Source organism: Eubalaena glacialis, chromosome 4 (genome assembly GCF_028564815.1).
Source record: "Eubalaena glacialis isolate mEubGla1 chromosome 4, mEubGla1.1.hap2.+ XY, whole genome shotgun sequence".
NCBI lineage: Eukaryota > Metazoa > Chordata > Mammalia > Artiodactyla > Balaenidae > Eubalaena > Eubalaena glacialis.
In genome coordinates, this window is record NC_083719.1 from 112,768,363 (window position 1) to 112,789,793 (window position 21,431).

Sequence of the window (21,431 nt, forward strand, 5' to 3'; positions counted from 1 at the left end):
CCATGAAGGCCACAATCATTTACAGTTTTTTCTCCTGGCCTTCCCTTTTGCCCACGCTGGGAGATCTTGTGTATGTCCCTCAGTTTCTCAGTGCTAAGAGCTTTCAGGGAGTGTATTCACACCCTTCCAAAATGTAGGCACCAGGAAAAAGTGCTAATGTGCACTGCGTACTCTGAGCCAGGCCCTGCTGTACACATATAGTGTGTGTGTGTATACACACACACACACACACACACACACACACACACACACGGCCTCAGGAAGCCTTCAACTACCCCATTCTACAAAAGAGGAAAAAGAGACCCAGAGATGAATTCACTTGCCCACATGAAGCCACCTCTGAACTGCAGAGCCAGGATTAGAGCCCAGGTATTTAACCATTTTGTTACATGCTCACAGCCTGCAACATCTGTTTCTAGGCACTGAGCTTGATGTTGGGAAAATCCTACCAACTGACCACTAAAAGCTAGAACAGGTCTAATTGGGAGGTGATACCTAGCCCCTCAGTCTTGCCAGACAGGCCTCCCCAGACTTTGTGAATGAAGGCCAAGGAAATGTTGCAGTGACTCTCTTTGAGCTCGTATTTCTTTCCTGTTGCAAAAAGTGCTTATTTCAGCATCCATCATCTCCCTCTGTTGTGTAGACAATCCGCCCTGTCAGAGGATTTGTGCTGTTATTATGAGTTTGTTTATTATTAGATTTATTTCTCCTATAAGCAAATGTGTTCACAACATTCCACCGGGGAATCTTCTTAATTGTCACATAAATGTCATCTTATGTAAATTGAATATTTATCTTTCCACAGAAGGGGTGGAGGGGAAAGAAAGAATAAACAAACTTCAGTCTTGGAGAGGGAAGGTGGTTTCTGTCCCAGTTCACAACTCACCCACGTGCCTTCAAAGCCAAAGGTGAGGTGAAGAAATTATTGGACCATCTTTGAGGGGCAGCCAAAAAGGAGGGGGAAGAAAAAGTTGGCAATGATGCTTTGAGGATATTGGGCCAGGCTCCCAGGTCTCCCCCCATCCCAAACCCCGCCTGAGACCAGACCACCCCCTCCCTAGCTGGGAGCATCTGAGAAGGCTGCAGCTTGCCCCCCACTTCTCCCCATCCAGAAGGCCAGCCCTGCTCCTTCCTCGAGAGAAGGTGAGCGCGGCGGGCGCAGCGGGTTGGGTGGGTGTGGCCCGCGGCTCCGGGAACGGACCCAAGGCCCCGCCACCGCCCGAGAGCCGCCCGACAGCCCGCCTGCCTGGCGAGCGCAAGCTCTTCTTCCAGAAACTGCGAGGATCCCAGCGCACTGTTTGTGCACCACAAGGTCAAGTCGGGAAGTGGAGCCGGAGGAGGAGGGGCGAGGAGGCGAAGGGTGGGGAGAGGGGCGCCCCGCTTCCTCGCCAAGTGCCAATCCTTGGAAGTTGCCCCTTGGTTTTTAACCCTTTAGGGGGACTGGGAAGGACGAGCAAGGGGGAGGTGGCTACCCCGGGGCAAACTCCTACCGGGCCCTGGACGTGCAGCCACCCACCCACCCATCACTGCGTTCCCTACCCCCCGGAAATGCGGGGCAGAGCTGGGCGCCAGGAGGCACTCGGGCGGGGGGAGGGGGCGACGAACCCAAGAGGGACCCTCTCTACGGACCGCCCCTCCTTCTTGAGGTCGCCCACAATTTCAAGTTTCCCCCGCCCGGCATGTTAGTTTCCATCTGCTGTGGGTGGGGGAGGAGAGCCGCGCCCCCTCCCCCAGACTCGCGCGCGCCCCTCCCCTCCGCTCCTGCCAGCACTTTCTGCTCACTTCTGGCGCTGCGAAACGCCACGCGATTTATTCGTTTCGCATTTTAAAACCAGCGATTCAGGATCAGGGCCTAGAGCGAGGGTCTTCCAGCGCTGGAACCCCGGGAGGCGGGGTGCTCAGTGCAAACCTCGTTCCCTCCGCGAGTGTCGCCTTCAGGCTGTTATTTGCAAAGAAACGTCTTTTTGACGCAGGGAGAAATGGCAAATTTTAAGTACGTCATTAATATGGCGCCAAAAGATTTTTTTAAGTATAAGCTTGCTTTTTTTTTTTTTTTTTTAAGGTTGCGGGGGGCGCCGCCCGGGTCTGGGGCGCGAAGGGGGCGGGGTGTGAGCAGAAAGTGTGAGTGAGAGAGTGGAGGGGCGGGGTATGTGTGTGAGTGTGTGAAGTGTGAGCAGACCTGATGGGACTTGCACGGGCGCAGCCGCCGCTTGGGCCCGGCCCTGGGGACAGGGCGGGCTGGGGGCGCCCCAGAGCCCGTGGGGAGTCCAGGCCCGAGGTGCAGGCAAGAGGGCGGTCCGGCAGCGTACCCTCCCCCCGGAGGCCTGCAACGCTACCTGAACCCGCAGCTGAAGCCAAACAACTGGGCGGGGGGGTGGAGGGGCGGGGGGGGGTGTCAGGAGTGGAAATCCGAGTGAATAAGAAAAAAGTGGCTACTCCCCCTCCCTCGCTCCTCCCGCCCGCCCCCACCCCACCCCCACCCCAACACATTTTTTTTTTTTCTAAAGAGATCACAAGGAAGTCTTGGTTTAAAAAGAAACAGAAACATACACAGGGGGGTTGGTGAATGGTGCCGACCGCGGCCATCGCAGTTGGAGGCTATTTGGGGGGGGGTGGGTTAGAAGCGTCCATGGAGTTACTTTGCACCCACTCCTAGCGGCAAGGGCTTAGGTCTGGCGGGCTGACAGTCCCCGGCCGGGTGCGGTGCCGGGGACCCCACGGGCCCGGCCGCCTCCCTCGCCACGACCCCGGATGGATGCGCGCCCCCCGCCCGCCCGCGCCGGCCCCAGGAGCTCCGGGTTTCAGGAGCATCCTTCCCACGCCGGCCCCAGCCGCGGCGCGTAGCCGGGGGTAGCGGCCCTCGGAAGGGCACCGCGGAGCAAGGTAAGATCCAGCCCCCGGCGACTGGCCCTGCGCATCTCCACGGCGTTATTTTGTGTTTTTGCAACAGATCTCCAGCGCTCCTCGCTCCCTCGCGCTCTCTCTCTCTTGCTCGCTCGCTCCCTCTCTCTCCTGCTGGCTGCTTGTTCTAGGAAGCCAGCGCGCGGGGGGGGGGGGTGCCGATGCACAGCACAGGGGAGAGAGATTGCGCATGTTGGTCAGTCGTGTTTTAAAGAGTACATTGCGGGGAGGCTGAGAGGGGCGCATGCAACAACAACTTTTGGAAGGGTGAGCTTGGCGACCTTCTTTATTAATGACTGCGGCAAAGCGCCCCCGGGCCGGGGAGGGGGCGCGGGCGGGCGGGGTCGCGCCGGGGCTGCAACTTGCCCCGCGGGCTCTGGCAGGGCGGAGGGGCTGCGGCGGGAGACCTGTGCGGAGAAGAGGTCGCGCGGCCGGGTACGTGGGTTCGGAGGACCCGGGGCTATCTGCCCTCTTGTCTCCCCGAGTTTATTTTGTTGATACGCAGCACGTCCGGGCGCCGAACCGGGCTGAGCCGGTGCACATGACTCTGCGCTGGGCTCACGTGCAGCCGGTCCGGTCCCAGACACCTTCCGGGGGCCACCGCCTCCGCCCTGTCGCCCCCTCTCCGGGCTGGGTGCACGCGGGCTCTGCACGCGGGGGCAGCATGCTCAGCTCCCGGACGCGGAGGCTCTGCACAAATTAACCACAGTTTTTTGGAGGGGCGGGGGATACCCTTTCCAGGTGAGTATGGAGGGTGCGCAGTCCCAGCGCGGGGGGCGCGGGCTGGGGGTCGGGGGCAGCCCCCCCTCCAGGGCTGCGCGGGAGTCCAGCGGGGGAGAAGCGCTGGGAGTGGAAATGTACCGGCGGCGGCCGGAGCGGCGGGTGCGCGCCCGCGGGGCGACGGCAGGGGGCGTGGCCCTTGTTTACCTTCTCCCAAGTCTGCCGGTTCGCGTCCCGCTCTGGGGACGGTTCTGCAGTCCCCTGCCGTCCGCCTCCACCCCTGAGTCCTGGGTAGTACCGGGAAGATGTAGGCAAACGGCGGCCCGAGCCTGGGACTTACACACCTGACTCCCAAATGAGTGACATTGCAGCCCCCGCCCCCACCAAGCACCGCTGCAGTCCCTCTCCCGGATCCCCGGCCCCGCCCCGCCCCCGGCAGAGGCATCTTCCCGGCCTCACCTCCTTCCTCCCTCTCTCCCTCTCTCCCTCCCTCCCTCCCTCCTTCCCACCCACTCGCCTGCGCCTGCGGAGCCGCTCCTGCCCGCCTCCTCCCCGCCTGGGTGCAGACTTGTGGCTCCCTCCGGTGCATTCCCGCTTATCCCTGGGCCCTGAGACACCCTCTTCTTCAGGCCAAGGGATGAGAGGGGGTCAGCTTGATGACTTGTAGCTTTAATGTCAGAAAAGGGGAATGTCTGCGAGACAAGAAGGAAGCCTTCGCTATAGCTTCTAGAGGCCCAGGACACCCACCCTCCCTACACACACACCATCCTCACACACACAGCTGCCACCCCCCAAGGGGCTCGGATGCCCTCACCCGCTATGCCTAAGCCCCTCCTCCAGCCCCGGGGGCCAAGGCCACCTCCCGGCGCCATCCCGGGCCCGAACTGCTTCTTGCCCTTCCTTCGACTGGGCCGGAGCCCCCCGCAGCCACCTCCGGCTCCTCCTCCCGGCTCCCGCGGTCAGAATCACGCCGGCGTGCCTCCAGCCTGCTGTCCCCCGGACTGCCTTTAGGGGCAGGCTGGAGGCGCGCGCCACCCCCTCCCAATCCCCTTAACCTCTGCTGCCGGCCGGGACATTTTTCCTTAACACCTTGAACGCAGATCTCGTGCCCTGGGCTACTGGGAACGGGAAGGGCTGTGTTTCCCTTTTCTCGGTGCCAAGGGCAGGAAGCATGCGGCGCCTTTGGTCTCTGCAGACTCCCAAACCTTGCCCCGCGCTTAACATTCTCTCCCACTCCTTTACCCCACCCCCCGCCGCCCCCATCTACTGCGGGATTCCAAGACACAAAGTTTCATATAGGGTCTGAGTTTTCAGGGTGTCCTCAGGAGGAGTCGTGTTTGCACTCCGAGCTGAGGAGCTGAGTGGGCACGACTGACCTGCCACCTTGCCTTTGTTGCAAGGGGGAGGAGCCCTGAGCTTTGAGTCCAGACAAACTGTGAGGATGTCCCTTTAACGTTTATGTTTGCAAACTGAGTCCTGGGCCTGGGTGGTGGTTGGGCTGCCTGGCCCCTCCTCCCAGGGTGGCATTAACTCCCTCCCTTCACTGGTAAAATTCCCAGTAGGACATTTGGCAGAAGAGCTGGACAGGGAGCTGCCAACCAGGCCTGGCCCTGTCTCCTGGGTTCCCAGGGTGCTGGCTTCTCCCCTACCCTGACTTCTCCCACCTTAGGGCCCCAAGTGAAGGCACCATCCCTCCCATCCCATCTTCCTCAGGCGGGTTGGGACTCGCAAAGTGATCTAACAAGAAGAGAAGGAAAATAACAACAGAGTAACTGTAAGAGGAAGGAATGAGTAATAAAGCCGACCCAGGCAGGGAGGAGGGCTTTTATGTTTAAGAGATGCTATTTGCTTTTTAGGTCACAGGCTGCAAAAACAGGCTTTGATCCGAAGTGGGCGAATAATTTATTGAGAAAGTTTGCATGGTAGGGGAAAAAAGGGATCTTTGTTTGATCTGGAGGCCTCTCAGTTGTCCCAAGTGCTGTTGGCTGTTGTTTAGAGTGGAAAAGCATTTGGTTCCACAGCAAATGCCTCACCGAGGGAAGTCCTCGCCCCAGGCAGCAAGACTTGCAGTGAATGTTGGTTTTGAAATTGTTTAGCCAAGGGTCTCCCCAGCACTTTTGGAGTTGAAGTGTTTAAGGATAGAGTTGTTTGGGCTCGGGATGCAGCAAATGTGTCCAGAACATTTCCCATCCAACAGGCTTTTCCTTTTCCTAAATTGCCTGGCTAAACAGCCAATAACACTGATCCAAGAGGCTGTCAGAAATCTCCACGTAGCTTTCGTTGACAGGTGAGGTGGGACTGCTGATCCCCAGCCCCCAAGTCCTTCCAGAATCATGAGGTTAGGCTTTTGACACTGATTTCCACATCCTTGAGGTTGGGGGCAAGGTATTCTGGTTAATCAGTGTTCCAGTTAACAGGGAGGTACTTGTCTTATACCCAAGACCCAAGTCAGAGGCTTCTAGTCCAAATTCTTAACAGCTCATCCAGCAGGCTCTTTGTGGGGCTCACAGTTTTCCCTTTAGGTTCTCCAAGGGGAGGCCAAGTCAGAGTTATGAGGAGGAGGGTACCCCTTGCTTGCCCTGTCCTCCACATAGGACCCTCACTATGTGTCTCAAAGATGAGGAACCCGGGAAGATTCTCAGAAAGCCCATAGGAATCTGGAATACCCCAGCCATACCTGGGAGTTGTAGGTCTGTGCACTGTACACTGTACCCCCTGGGGGGGGGAGGGGGGCAAGATGCACTATTTGGAGCCAGACAGTCTAGGTTTGAATGCTAGCTTTGCAGTTACCAGCTGTGGCAATTGCTCTGTGCCTCAGTTTCTTCATCTGCAATTGAGGTTAATAACAGTACCTACCTCATGGTGGGTGTGTGGATTAAACGATATATTGCATAAAGAAGACTAAGCACAAAGCCAGGCATGTGGTAAGCACTTGATTAGTATTAGCCATTCTTACTATTATTATTAATGATCTGGGTAGGACCCAAATGCAGCTGACCTTTGATCTCTCCCCTTTAGGGTAGGCCAGAGAGCCAGCTCCCTTCTCTGAAGAAGGGATCAGAAGGACCCTGCAGTTGCCAATGGGCAGCCATCCATGGGAGCGAGTGGACTGAGCTTTGCCCTCTCTGAGGTGGAGGGTAGGGTGCGAAGGTGCTGAAGGACAAAGTAGACAAAGCCCCTTTCTGTCTCCCAGGATCCCTTTGGTATGTCCCCAGAACTGGGCCTGGAGGGTGGGTGTGGACAGTGTGTTCTAGGGGAGCTGGGTGCCCCCTGGGACACTTGGAATTGCAGGTGGGCAGTGGTGGGTGTTGGAGGAGGGTTAGGCTCCCGCATGATTGGAGAAGTAAGTTTGAGGATCTGTGTATACAGAATCATTTTTGTCATGGCAGTTGCTGTCCCCGAGAAGGCATCAAAGTTAATGAGAGATAGCAAAGAGTGGGGCTCTGACCCCCGTTTAAAATGGTTTAAGAGTGTGCAGCTCTTGTTTTCTGAATGTCTGGCCTTCCCGACACAAGCAGGCTCTGAGGACAGGTTTTCCAGCCGAAATATCATTAAATTGTATTAGCATCTTATTACATACACGCCTTAGTGGCCTGCCTCAGACAGGGAGAGTTTTTGTTTCTCTTTGAAAGATTGTGTCTGGAATGGTAAATTGCCTGCTTGAAAGCCTCTCCATCCCCCCCCTTTTTTTAAGGAGGAAGACGAAATCCTGCTGTGTGTGGTGGCAGGCTGGGTAGGCCTGGTGGCCCCCAGAGAGGAGAGGCCGGAGGCCAGGTTGGGGTGTTTTAACTGCCTAGGGAGCTGCTGCAGTAGCAGGCCTGAAAGGCCCACTGTTTCCAGGGTCAGCTGGAAGGGCGTTAATGGAGGCCCAGGGTGTTTATTTGAGTTTATTTGTGGAGAGATCTTTAAAAGGGGGCTGGCATTGGGCATTGGTGTTTCAAGTCCAGACCCGAGGCCCCCACTAAGACCAATGGCTAATGTTGCCAAGAAAACATCTGCCACCAAATTGCTGCCCTATTACTGAGTTGACATTGATCATTAGCCAGGAGCCCAACCAAATAAAGCCTCCTGGAAAATGTGTGAGGTTAAGACAGGGAAGGCGGGCTATGCAAACGGGACGAAATCTTGGGCTGGGGTGTTTGCTCCCGCAAGCCGCGAGCAGGCCAGCTGGGCTGTGTGGTCCCACACTTCTAGAGGGAGGAGACAAGAACACACGCGGCACTCCATGTGTACCAAGCCCCTGTTATGTGCTGCGGCGCCAGCAGGGATCCAAACAGTTGCGCTTTTTACTCTCGTGGAACGTATATTCCCGAGGAGAAGGACATTCAGCAAGTAGCTCAACAAACACAAATTGTGATGTGTGCTCTGAAGAAGCGGACTGATTGGGTGGTGGGCTTTCTGTAGATAAGGCAGCTGGCATAGACCTCTGTGACATTTAAGCCGAAACTTGAAGGATGAAAAGTCAGACGTGCCTAGGCTGCGTAGATCATTCCAGGCAGAGAGCACACCTGTGCACAGGTCTTGACTCATGGACTGTTTGGTTTGTTTCGGGAAATGAAAGGAGGCCAGTTTGGCTGGGAAGTGGTGGGGATGGGGGCGGTGGTCAGTATGTGGTAGGCAGGGGTAAGATCACGTAGGGTCTTATGGTCTGAAGCTTGAGTTTTGCCCTTTGAGCAGCAGGAAGCCTTTGAAAGATTTTAAATAGGGCATGACATGATCTGATTTATGCTTTTTGAAGATTATTCTGGCTGCTGTGTGGATCTTGGATTATGAGGGAGCCATAGCGGAAGCTGGAAGATGAATGAGGAGTCCTGTAAGAGATGAGACTGGCTTGGACCAGTATGGTAGCAGTAGAGATAGGGGAAAGGTGGGTGGATTCTCACTGTGTCCTGGAGGGAGCGCCCACTGGACTTGCAAGGGTTGGCGGTGGGGCGGAGGAGGCTGTGGGCTGCTGCTCATTGAGGGGACTCAAAGAGGGGACCCGAAGGAGAGCCGTGTGTGTCTCCGTGCTGGGGATGGTGTGGGAGTGCAAGTGGGCTGGTGGCAATGGCAGGAAAAGGGGACACTTTCTTTCCCAAAGTCTTCTTTGTAGGTAAGGTTTCAGGAGCACTTTCTGTCCCTAAAACCAAGTGCCTTGTGACCCTGAGGTATTTTCCCAGAGCAGACCTTGCTTTGGGAGAGGTTGGGGGAGGCAGTGGAAAAGGAAAACCAGAGGCCAAGACCATGTCTTGGCACTCCCATCCCCCGCCTGCATGTATAGCCCTGGATTTCAGCTTTGGTAAAAGAGTCGTCCCTGTCCCCTTTGCTGGGTTGGAGAGGGCCTTCATGGGGCAAAGGGCTATGCCGCAGGGGAGCCCAGGCCTCATTTGGGGCTTCATTAGCCACTGACAGTAGAGGCTCACCTGCGGCAGGGAGGCCTTTGGAACAGACTTGGTTCAAAGGAAAGAAGCAAAGCAGTGGTTTCCCTCTGAACCCTAGTTATTATTCCAGTTAAGCCACCGCAGAATCTGCTCCCTTAATAACACCCTGCTAAGGAGGACTCTGGGGTGTTTCACAGAGGGCAGGTTGGACGGGCGGCTGGCTGAGGGTGGGGTGCAGGTCTGCACGCTGACAGGGCACACTGGTCCTAGGCAGTGAGAAGGTCATTGGCAGTCAAGAGGTCCTGTTGTAGGGGACCTTGCTTACCGTACAGGCTCACTGCCTCGCTGAGGAGGACTTCAGGTGGGCGCTGGTTAGGAGGACTGTCCACCTGGCCCGAGTCCGCTGTGGAATTAAGAACCAGCACTCATATGGAGTGCCAGCCACTGTGCTAAGGGCTTTATACTGCTCTCATTTACTCACCAGCTGGTTCTGGCCCACAGATGTGTTTAGTTTGGCCCTCTCAAAGTGTTTTAAAAATCTGAATCAGTTGCCAACATTTTAAGTTCAGGAGATTTATGTAAAATTCCAGATCCAGTTTGTGTCCTTTGGGAGGTGTGTCTTTTCCAAGGTCCCTGGTCTAGTGAGGGGTGCAGGTAGGATTTGAAGTTGGCCTCCCTGAATCCAGTGCTCCTGCTTTTATGCTATGAGAGAGCCTGGCTTGCAAGTCCCCCTTTGCTGGAAATGAAGAGAAATGCAATTCATGTAGAGGATTGCAGGAGAAAACAGGTGGATGCGCTTAGAGCACCTCTCCCCCTACTCCTGTTCCACCTGTGACAGGGCTGGGTTGGCAAGATGTAGGCTAGAGTCAGAGTTCTGTTAAAGTCACCTCATCACACTCAGACCCCGGAGGACAGCAAGGATGGGCAGCTGTGGGTGGTGGAGCATTATTGCCCCATTCAGTGTATGACCTGAGCCACTGGGCTGCTTGCACTCTGCTGCACAGAGGCAGGGTAACCTAAAGGTCAAGAACATGGTCTCCTGAGTCAGACCTCTTACGAGCACTGTGATCTTGGGCAAGTCACTTAACCTCTGAGCTTCATTTTCCTCAGCTGCAAAAGGGAAGCAGCCATCAGGCCCACCAGCACCAAAGGGCTGTTCTGAGGCCTCAGTGAGGTCCCTGTGTACCAGGACGCACCCCCTTCCCAAGCAATGGGTGCTTAGCAGTTTTAGCTCTTGTTCCTGCCTCCTTGGCGTCCATGCTACCACTAGGCATCCCTCCATACCCCCACACCCTCTAGAGAGCACTTTGCCTGCACCTTTGGAGCTGGGCAGCAAGCAGCCCCAGTGAACCTTCCTGTCATCCTGATCCTGCTACTGGGGACACAGGGGTGGAGAGAAGCTCCTGGCTAAGATCAAGTATGAAGCAGGAGGGTACTTCTGAGTAGCTCAGAGTTCTGGGTAGTCACGCCCCACCTTAGAGAGCCAATGCTCCCTGGTCTCTGCAGGGCCACAGTCAAATAAGGTGACCCCCAGGCTTGGGCATGAGCAGACTTGGGATGACAGCAGGTGGCAAATGGGATTCCGAGTGGGGGTGGGGAGCCTGGCTGGCCTGCAGCTGGGACGGGCAGTGGGGCTTTTTCCCTACTGACACTGGCTCCTTGTCCTTTGCTGTGGACAGTGAGGCGGCCCAGGGTCTAGACTGACAGGAGCACGGTGGGAAGCACTCTGGGCCCTGAGCCCCAGGTCTCTTCTCACGTTAGGACTCGGCCACTGCCTAGCTGCGAGACCCGGGGCAGGTTAACAAGCCACTCAGTGTGCTCCCCTCCAAGAGGGGACAAGAGCAGGCTCTGCCACCCAGGACTCTGCAGGATTAGAGGAAATAGTGGGTGGGAAAGCACGTCCAAGAGGCAGGAGCTGACGGGCACAAAGGCAGCTCAGTGTGGGCTCAGGGATCAGACCACGTGGATTCAAACCCCAGCTCAGCCAGTCACTAGCAGGACAAGGCACTGAGCCTCGTCAGTAAAAGAAGCTAATAGCTCACAACTCCCCAGGTTGTTAGGAGCTGAGATAGCATGGGGAGGGGAAAGAGCTCAGTATGGGAGAGCTGCCCTTCCTACCTCGAAGTTAAATACTGTAGTGGAGAGAAAGTTGGTTTTTACTTTTATCTGGAGAAGGCCATTGAGGGGAGGGAGGGCAGCCCAGCCCAGCCCAGCCCATTCACCCTGGGCCTGGTGTGGCTCAGGGACCCAGCTTGCAGCCTCCCTGCCCCAACCCCATTTCCACACCCCTCTGGCTGCTGCTCTCAGTATGTGCCCTCAGTGCTGTCTGGACTGGCTTGTCCCTCAACTCCGATAACCTGGTCCTCCTGGAAGAGTCAGTCTTGTTTCCTGTGCCCTCCCTCCTCAGCACCCAGCAGGGTACCACTTGTAACTTGTAGGTGAGAGTGGATTCTTCGGTGGGCCTGAGTTTCCTTGAGTGGAAGCTGGCACTGGGCAGGTCCTAGTCTCTGTTCATTCTGGGGCTGCTGACCCCCCTTGCCCTCCCTCATCTTTGACCAGACTCTCCGTTGTCTGAGGCTCTGGGCTCAGGAGGTGGGAGATGGCGCCCCCTCTCCCAGCCCCAGGGCCCTTGTAGGTGGGCGGGGAGAGGGTGAGGCTGGTGAGGAGAAGGCTAGGGCACGACCTTGTTCTCACTCTTTCTCTGCAGTGGGGTGAGTGTGGGGAGGTACGTTATTGGGCAATTTTCTGAAAGACTGAGGATTTCCCAAGCCGCCTGTGAGTATAATGGGGCCTGCCTTTCATTGCAGATGGAAGAGAAGAGGCGAAAGTACTCCATCAGCAGCGACAACTCTGACACCACCGACAGTAAGGCCTTCCATCTGGGGCTCCTACAGGGAAAGTGTTTGCATAGTTACCAGGCCCACAGGTCCAGATGGGGGGACACTGCCCCATGGTCTCAATGTTGATGAAAGCACAAATCAGGCCAGGTGCCTCTGCTCCTGAGAAAGTCCCCACACCACTATGGCCTCCAGGGCCTTGCTGTCGTCTTTACTCTACTCCCCTTTACCCTCTAGCTCTCAGCCCCATGTGTTTTGCTCTGGTTGGAACAGATCAACTGCCCCCTGGGCCTTTGCCTGTGCTGTTCTTGGCTGCTAGGAACACATCCCTCTCCCTCTGGCCCTGCCGTTGAGTCAGGGCCCTGTAGAAGTGTCCACACAACAGATAAAAAACCTGTCACTCTTCATTATAGTGACCTGATAAGTATCATTTCCTAACCAAGTATCATTTCCTTATTAAGGTAAGCTCCTTGATAAGAGGAGTCATGTCTTGCTGACTGCTGTATCCAGCTAGATCGGGCACATAATAGGTGATCAGTAAATGTTTGCTGAAAAAACTAATGAAGGAGTCTGACTTTCATGGGATCTTGGCAACAGAACCTCAGGGTAGACTTGTGCAGGGGCTGGGTGTGCCAGCCCTGGATGGGGGGGGGCACTGTTACAGAGAAAATGGGGCTTAGGGAGCCTCTTCTGAAATACAGAGGCGAAAAGGGAGGTTTGTGTCAGGTGAGGGCTTCTTTCTGGTACTAGAAGGCAGCTCTTCTCAGATGCCCTAGGAACCTGGGCCTGCATGAGCCAGTCGGAGTAAAGAGTTCCATTCTGCCCTGTGTAGGAGAGACACTCTGCCAGGAAGATCCCACTTAGCGGTGCCCTCTGGTGAAAGCCCAGGCTGAGGAAGAGCCTGCACTGCCAGGGAGGCTGGGCCTGGAGCCCTGCAGCTGTAGACCTTAGTTTGTTCACGTATGTGGTGAGCAACTGGGATTGGGGAGATCTCCAAGGCCCCTTAGAGCTCCCTGAGTTCTCTGATCCCCCGGAGCCTGAGGACACATGCACTAGAATGAGAAATCAGGTCCCAGCCCCTTCTCTCCCTCCAGGTTTCACTCATTGTCCTTTGGGGTCTGTTTGCTCAGCTTGGCTCTGGTGTCTGACCTGGCCGGCTGTTCCTCCCTGCAGCAGTAGATCACAGCGTCCGGCCCTTTGTGGCTGCAGTCACACTGCCTGTGGCCTGTTTCAGTAGAGCCAGGAAGAACTGCATCCTCTGCTTCTAACTTTATTTCAGGCAAAGGAACTCTTGAGGGCCAGGCGCCCGCAAGGGAGAGCATCTGGGCAGCTGAGCCCTGTTTCTGCATTGGAGTTGGGCCAGGCTGAGGCATCCTCCCTTTTCACCAGCCCCCACCACTACCCATCCATAGCTGCTGCTCCTTTGACCCGTAGGAGTGGGGGCCAACCTGAGTGTAGTCCAGCAAGGGCCTCTAGACCCTAGTGATAATAGGTAGTCTTTATCAAGGCAGCTCTGTGCGCCAGGGACCGTGCTAAGACTTTACAGGCATGATATTTAATTCTCACAACAACTCTTTGAAGATAGTTATTCTCTGCCCCCATTTTATAGAAAAGCAAGCTGAGACTCAGAGAGACTAAGTCATTCGTCCAGGGTGAGGAGCTAGTAAGTGGCTGAGCCAGGGCTCAAGGTTAGTCTGTGGGTCTACTTTAGAGCAGCAGTCTTCCCACTACCTTGTCTCGCCTCTGCGTACCCACTGGGCATCATCCCAGAGTGTCTAATCAGCAGTGGCGGTGGAGAGTGGCCACAGAAGGCTTATTATAGCCCTCCTTCACCAAGGAGGAAGCAGAGGACCAGAGAGGGCAAGGGACTTGTCATGGATCACACACAGGAAGCTAATACTGAGTCTTGTCCAACTGCCTTTCACCTCCCAGGCCTCTTCTGGTTGGTGAGTAGAGGAGGCATCATGTCCCCATTCATCGTTGGAAAGGCCCAGAGCAGGGTCAGTCCACCAGGTGCTTACAGAGGTCTCCACCTCCTGAACATTCAAGACAGAGCTTTCCTGACAGGCTTCCTTTCCTTGGACATGGGTGGGTGGTGTTCCTGGCCTCCCAGGGGCCCCTCATGGGCTGTGCTCTCTCTGCAGGTCACGCTACATCTGCATCAAGATGCTCCAAACTGCCCAGCAGCACCAAATCAGGCTGGCCCCGGCAGAACGAAAAGAAACCCTCAGAGGTGGGTAGTGACAAGTATCCTGGAGAAAGATGAAACAGAGGTGGAAAGCAGAGGGCGGGATGTATGGGGGAAGTGCAGGTATATGGGGGGGGGGGAGAGGATTCCTGGCAGAGGGTGCAGTCATTGCAGAACAAGACCAGTATGGCTGAGTAGAGTGGATGGGAGGAAGGGGTGGGGGAGCCAGTTCTCATAACCTTGTAGGTTGTTGTAAAGATGTTCCTATTGATCTGAGTGAGAGGAGAAGCCTTTCAAGGATCATAAGCAGGGTAATAATATAGTCTGCAGTTCTAATGAAAGGTCCCACTGGCTGCTGTGAGGAGAAGGGAATATGAGGGGCAAGGGTGGGAGCGGGGAGGATTCTTTGGCAGTTGTCCAGGAGAGAAATGATGGTGGCTTAGAGCTGAGTGATGGCAGTAGGATAAGAAACAGTAGGACCTGGGACATTCTGGAGGTTGAGCCAAGAGTGACAGGATTTGCTGATGTAGGGATGAAGGGTGGAATCCTCAAAGTCATCCAGTAGGTCATCCACTCCTTATTATGCCCATTTCACATGCATCTGCCCTTTAAGCCTTCCTTACTTTGACTCTGTTTCTTGGGACAGGTAGAGGTACTTATGGCCTCTGGAGCTGTGGAGAAGAGCTTTGGGGGTGGGTAGACAAATGGACATGCGATCCTGCCTCTGCAGCCCCTGAAAAATTGCATCCTAGAGCCTCATCGCTCCCTCTTAGGTCTTTAATGCATTGCACTGGGCACAAAAGAGACCCTTGGCACAAATGAGGCTGCCAGAGCCTTGAGTACCCAAGAAGGGGGTTGCTTTCGAATCTGACCCTTAAGAGAGATTGTTCTGCAGCCCACAGAGTAGCCAGGCACTGGGCTAGACACTACTTTTTTAACCCTCCTGTTATAATGAGGAAATTGAGGATCCTAAGGTTATACAGCCAAGATGTGAGGCTCTTGGGGCCAACCGCGCCAAGGGTGGGAAAGCTTAGAGTTCTGGGGCAGAGCACTTGGCCCGGGTTGAGGGAGGATATCTTTGTTCTGAGCCTGGCAGCCTCCTCTCCCCTCCCTCACTGCAGGGGCCATCCTGGAGCTGCTATCATTAGCCAGTCCCCGGGGGGGGTCTTCCGAAGAACCTTGCATTTGAAAAAGGACTCCCCGCCTCCTCCGGGAGCTGGCCTACCCTGGGACTCTCCTTTTGTGGGGTTGGGGGTGGAGACACCTTTGAGACTTGAAACCTCCCATTCCCATCCCCCAACCTAGTGTCCTCCCTCGGCCCTATAGGGGAGCGGTGGAGATGGAAGGAGGTATCTCCAGGAATGCAGTCAGGACTGGCATGAAAGCAGGGGGTGAGGTGGGCATGGGAGGATGCTGTTCTTGAGGCTCTTGGCACCTCCTGGTCTAGCCCTGCTCAGTGGGTGGAAGGCATGTGCTCATGTGCACTGGGAAGTAGGATGCAGAGTGTGCTGGGTCCTGGGACCACCCCTCCACTCCTCTACCCCCACCCCCATCTTGAGAGCTGCAGGGGCTCCCAATTACTACTAGGGTTGGATTAGTAAAACAATAGCCATCTTTTGTGCCTTTCTGGTCCTGGAAGGCAGGAATTGTTCTGCCTGTTTTGGGGCTGAGGAACCTGCCTCTCAGAATCCCACCTGCCCCCTGCTTTCAGGGGCTATTCAGATTGGAGAAAGGAGGGGAAGTTCTGGGGAGGCCCTGGGGCTGGCTTAATCCCTTCCCCCGACTCTCCCTTCATGCCCCAGTGGGAGGAAGGGCCTCCTCTCAGGGCGGAGATGCCTGGGGCAGTGCTGCCATCTACACCCAGGATAGGCAGGGGGCTGGGGGGAAACAGGTGTCAAGCAAAGGCTGAGGGGAAAGGGTGATTTGCATGGGGCTGAAAATTCCCCTGCCTCTTGGGTTTTCCAGCACAGGGCCTTTGAACCTTTCCCCACCTAAAAATAGAGTCAAACCATTGCAAGGGTGTTGATCCCCAGCCCTGCTGGGGACTGGCCAGGCACGGCCCTGGGTTCAAACCCAGGAGCCTCTGCAGGGGGCTCTGAGGCCTGACTGGAGACACCCGCCCTCAAGTCTTAGGCTCCAGGAGAACTGAGGAAGTCTTCCCCGCCTTGAACTGTCGCCAAGGACAGGCTTTTCCTCCCACAGCAGGCTGGAGAGCAGCCTGCGAGGTTTCCCTCTTCCCCTAAGTGAGGAGGCTGAGCCATAGCCGGCATAAATTCCAAGTTATCGTGGGGCAGAGAGGAAACCATCAATGAAAGCTTCCAAATTATTTGGCTCATGAGAAGGCAGAGATGAAAGCGAGGATTTGGCGGCAGATAACGTTTGCAGTAAATCTCTTCACTGGGCTGTCCCTTCTCTTTCTGTGCATGGGCTGGAGAGAAAGGCCTTTATAATCTGTGGGGGCTGGGGGCCGAGGGCTGTGGACACCTGGTGAAAGGGCATCTGGAGTCCCTTCTGCTCAGTCCCCAGAGTAAGAAGCCGGAGGGGGGAGCTGGTTTTCAGGCTGCTCACACGGTCTGCTCCCAGTCTGGCCCAAGTTCCCAGCCTCAGTGCTTACAAGTTGATGTGTGTGGCGCAGGAGTCCCTTCCTGGCGGCCGCAGAGCCACGGGACCTGTGGTTTACTTCGTCTCCTCATCTGTGAAGGTGGACGGTGATGGGTGGAGATTTGAGGATTAGGAGTGTTTAGCGTAGCAGCAGCACTGGCACGTAGAGAAGCCACCAGCTATGGAAAGAGCTGGGGCTGGGTTTAGGCGACACTGGCAGGGCTGCCCCTGGAATGACCTGTGCACTCTGAGGGTGCAGATCAAGGAGCACCCTATACACCAGAGGGAGGTGCCCCAGGCTGGAACAAAGTGCTCTGACCGGGAGTCAGGACCCTGGACAGGGCCGAGGCCTTGAGGCCCAGCTTCCCTTCTGGCCCTTAACCAGTGGGTGGCCTCCCTCATCCTGAGTGAAAGGGGACTGCAGGCCTCAGTACTGGGGGCTGAAAGAACAGGCCCTGGGATTCCTGGGAGGCTGGGTTAGGATTTTTGGTGGAAGTACAGTAAGTCTGAAGTTGGCCCCAGGATCCCGTTTGGCAGTGGAGGGGAAAGGTGGGGCTGACCCCAAGAACACCGGCTGCTGCCTTCCTCTGCTCTGCCTGCCAGCGGGATCCCAACAAAGCTGAGATCTGTCCCTTGGGGCTTAAGTCGGCCAGACTAGTCCTGAAGGAGAGGAAGGGATTAGCCTGGTTGGGGAGGTGATATTAGTACATAAACCGTGCTGAGGCCTTGGGTTTCTGGCCTGGCCTGTCTCACCAAATAGCATGAACATAACTTAGTGGGTCATATCTGTGAGAGCCTGATAGAGATCACAGACCAGAGATTATTTTTTTAAATACCAATATCAGACCCCCATCCCTTATCATTCCCAAGAATTCTGACTTAAATGTTCTGAAGTAGGGCCCCAGGTACCTGTACTTTTTAAAAGCCCTCCTGCTGGAAGCCAGGCTTAAGAACTACTGCCATAGGGTAGGAATAAAGACGCAGACGTAGAGAACGGACTTGAGGACACAGCGGGGGGAGGGGAAGCTGGGACGAAGTGAGAGAGTAGCAGTGACATATATACACTACCAAATGTAAAATGGATGGCTAGTGGGAAGCAGCCGCATAGCACAGGGAGATCAGCTCGGTGCTTTGTGACCACCTAGAGGGGTGGGATAGGGAGGGTGGGAGGGAGGCTCAAGAGGGAGAGGATATGGGGATATATGTGTACATATAGCTGATTCACTTTGATATAAACAGAAACTAACATACCATTGTAAAGCAATTATACTCCAATAAAGATATTAAAAAAAAAAAAAAAAAAGAACTACTGCCATAGACCTTTTCTCCTGATGTGCTAAGACAGGAGTTTCTGGCTTGGTCCTCCCTGGAAGTTGAGGGAGGAAGGGAAGGCCTTCCAGCCTGGGTCCGTGACCTAAACAAAGGCTGGGAGTGTGGGTGGGGGCATCCCGCAGCTCACCCCTTCTCCCAAAGCAGCCAGGGGACTGACAGGTTTCTGCCAAGCCCTCTGCCTGGCATAGGTGGGAAGGGCAGTTTGAGAAGAGACCCGGAGACTGTCCTGTGGTTTGGAGGCTGCTGTTTGAAGCTGTATCTTCCTCAGGCCTGGGGCAGAGAGGCAGATGGAGGGGCAGGCCGAGAAGTGAGGGTTTCCCCTAGGCAGGCTGTCTTGAGGTAGAAAGCTGAAAGCTGTGTTTTCAGGAAGTCAGAGTCCTCAGAAGTCAGCCAGGGGGCAGGGACATAGGTCTTTAGGACCCTAGAACTAGTGATAGTGATTAAACTCAGCAGACACTTGAGAGCACCTACTAGGCCCAGCCTAGTGCTAGGGGCACAGAAAATGCAGGCCCTATCCCTGGGGAGCTTGTCCTCTGACTGTTAGCAGGATGCAGGTGCTATACAGGAAAGTGTCCGTTATGAGAGGTGCAGCCGCTTTGCCACTAAGGAGCTCTGTGACCTTGGGCAAGTAATAGTTTCTCTCTGAGCCTCAGGGTCATCATCTATAGAGCCCTGCCCTGCAGTTACTGTTCTGTAGATGTGACTATCCTGTCCTGAGGCCTGTGGAGCCTGGGGGTGGGGGAGATCCCAGACGTGAGTGGAAGTGAAGCTTGCCTCCCTGGGATGGAAGCCTGGATGGTCCCAGAACAGGGTGGGCAGGAGCTGGCCTCCTTTTTAGGCCCTGGTGACCAACTGTATATACCCCTAGATGAGAGAATGGGGCTTCTCTGCTGGTCCACAGGGGCCCTTCACCAGTGCTCAGCCTTTCCCCTCTGGGACAGGGCCCAGGAGAAAGAGGTGACCCTGTGAACAGCCTCTGCCACCAGTGGAGTGTCTTCCTGACCCAGGGTCTGTGAAAGTTCCTCTATAAGGATGGCCTTCCCTAGGAAAGGCAGCGAGTGGAGAGTGAGAATGCAGTATATCTGCTTGACCCATTGCTTTTGAAAATGGACCCCTTCCTCCCTGGGTGAAGGCGAGGGTGACCAGATTGTGCTGGGGTGCAAAGCCACAGGATAAATAAGGTGCATTCTTGGAGGAGCCAGAAGTGTTACCCAAATGTTTGAAATAACATATTTTATGTTAAAACAACGATGGCGTATGTTGTAGCAAAATGCTCCCAAACTTGAGAGGTAAAACAGGAGGCTCCAAAAAAAAAAAAGTTTTTTGCTTGCCCCTGTGGTTTTGAGCAGTGTTTCTAGCCAGCAGTTCCTCTGCTACCCTGGGAAGCAGGCAGGCAGTGAGGGGAGCTCTTCCGCTGGGCTAAGCGCCTGCTCTCTGAGCCTCCCACTGCCTTCCTCTGGGGTGGGGGGCAGAATCCACTTCTCGTATAGTTGGAAACATTGCTGCTCCCGCCAACTGGAAAGGCCTCCCGGCCTCTGGGACTTGTCTTGCAAAAGAAATGTGTGTAATAAATTCTCTTTAAGAGCAGGAAGTGCTGTTATCCTTGTGAAAGAGAAAGAGATGTTGAGTGTGTGTGTGTGTGTGTGTGTGTGTGTGTGTGTAAATGTCTGACCAAATTAGCCTAGTGGTAGCTTGAATGGGACTGGGAGGCTATTTCCAGAGCCCTTCTCTGGTGTTTTAGGCCTAATTTTAAGTATCTAAGTACGCTCTTGGCTGAGATAGTCTTTATCAGTTTCCAGCCCAAGAAAGAGATTTTTTAAAAGAAGAAATAGCTGACTGGTTTGCAGGCAGCATTACATTGGTTAAAGGACAGTGCAGACCTTAGACAAGTGGTTTAACCTCTCTGAGTCTTGGCCTCCACATCTGTAAAGTGGGAGTAATATGAATTAGGTGAAATTGTATATATATAGCGTTTAGCACAGCACCTGGCATACTATAACAGGGCAATCACTTTTCACTATTAGCTGTTCTTTCTAATGAGATGAGGTGCTCAGAAAAAAACTGTGATTTCAAATGAGGTACCGGTAGTAATTTTACTTGGCTCTTTCAGGACAAACTGTCAAACATCCTTTGGGAGATTAGAGAGAGGGGGCACTCCTAGCTTTGCATTGGGACTTTTGATGTGGACAGAGTCAAGGAGAGGCAGTCCTGGCCAAAGCTATTTTCATTGGCTTTGAGACAGTGACCAAGACCAGTTCCTGAGTTCCACCTGGAAGAATCCTTTGGGCCAGCCCTCTGTCTCCACTCTCCCTGCTAAGAGGACAGGACAGGAAGTTTCAGAGTTTAGTCATACTTCAGACCAATCCTGGGGTTCATTCATTTACTCACTCACTTGTTCCACAAGCATTTCTTGAGTACCTGCTATGTGCCAGGCACTGTGCCACAAACAGGCACAATGATAAGCACGACACATGCAGTCTCTGCCTCTCTCAGCTTGGTTATTAGAGGAGATGGACATTAAACAAATAATTACACAAATAATCATATTCTGTAATTATGATAGGTGTTGGAGCTTTTCCTCAAGTGACTGAACTTCCCCTTGTGCTTCTTGGTCTGAAATACACTATGATATAATACTTCACCCTTGAGAAAAGGAAACAGAAACTAAGGTCCCAGGATGAAATGTTCAAATAACATTCATAAATCTTGTGATCATATACAGAAACTCCTAGCATAGCAGAGTGAAAGTTGCCTGTTGTCATTGTCTTTATTTGCTTTTGGACATCATGTCAGACTCCAGATATGACATGCTTTCTGGCATAGCCTGTTTTTGGTTCTTCTGGGGAAATAGATACAGAAAGCTCAATAGACTTTTCAATGCTTGTGGTCTTCAGTCTTGGGAAAAGGAACTAGAGGGCAAGCCACATGCAGTTTCCCCACGTCTGGGCAGAGCAGGGTCTTCAGCTCCCTTCAGAGCTGCGTTGGCACCTCTGGCACTCACATTGGTTACTAGATTAGAGTTTTAGACCTTTAAACATTCTTCATACTGTTTGAAGAAGCTACAATTAACATCTCCCAAGCAGCTCAGCAGAACTTGGTTGCTAGGCAGCAGACCTTTAAAGACAATTTGTCAATTTCTGCCAAAAGAGAAAAATAGTAAACATTCACATTCTTAGAAAATTGCTTGTTTTCCAGCTTCCAACTTCCTTGCCATGGCAAGGCCTCCAGTTCATCAGTGTCCGTTTTATTCCTTATTTAGTTTTCATAAATAATTCAGAGGCATTTTAGGAGAATAATCGAGCCTTTTTTTAAGCCTAACCTTTGGCAGTTCAAAACAGAAAGATGTTTGGGTTGCCGTATTTGTGGACAGGTTTTATATGAATGTACAGGGGTTCCTTTGGAAGGTACAGAGTACCGAGCTGTAGCCTTGGGCAGCTACCCAGAAAGGTGGTAGCAGATCCATGGGAGGCTCTTGAGTCATTCAGCCTTAGT

At 54.3% G+C, this 21,431-nt stretch overlaps 1 protein-coding gene across 8 annotated transcripts in view; it reads left to right on the top strand.

Annotated features, from left to right (window-relative positions):
* Nucleotides 1–1,120: 1,120 nt before the first annotated feature.
* Nucleotides 1,121–21,431, top strand: part of JADE2 (jade family PHD finger 2) — a 47,793-nt gene continuing 27,482 nt past the window's right edge. For 3 of the 8 annotated variants that reach the window (XM_061189606.1, XM_061189614.1, XM_061189613.1), the window contains exons 1-4: nucleotides 2,788–2,883; nucleotides 6,640–6,824; nucleotides 11,789–11,846; nucleotides 13,963–14,051. In XM_061189606.1, the coding sequence (XP_061045589.1) occupies nucleotides 11,789–11,846; nucleotides 13,963–14,051 (147 nt within the window). In that variant the 5' untranslated portion in view covers nucleotides 2,788–2,883; nucleotides 6,640–6,824. Of the gene's footprint in view, nucleotides 1,313–2,787; nucleotides 2,884–3,046; nucleotides 3,169–6,639; nucleotides 6,825–11,788; nucleotides 11,847–13,962; nucleotides 14,052–21,431 lie in introns of those variants that run through there. The other 5 variants (XM_061189609.1, XM_061189608.1, XM_061189610.1 and 2 more) reach the window with 5 other exon arrangements.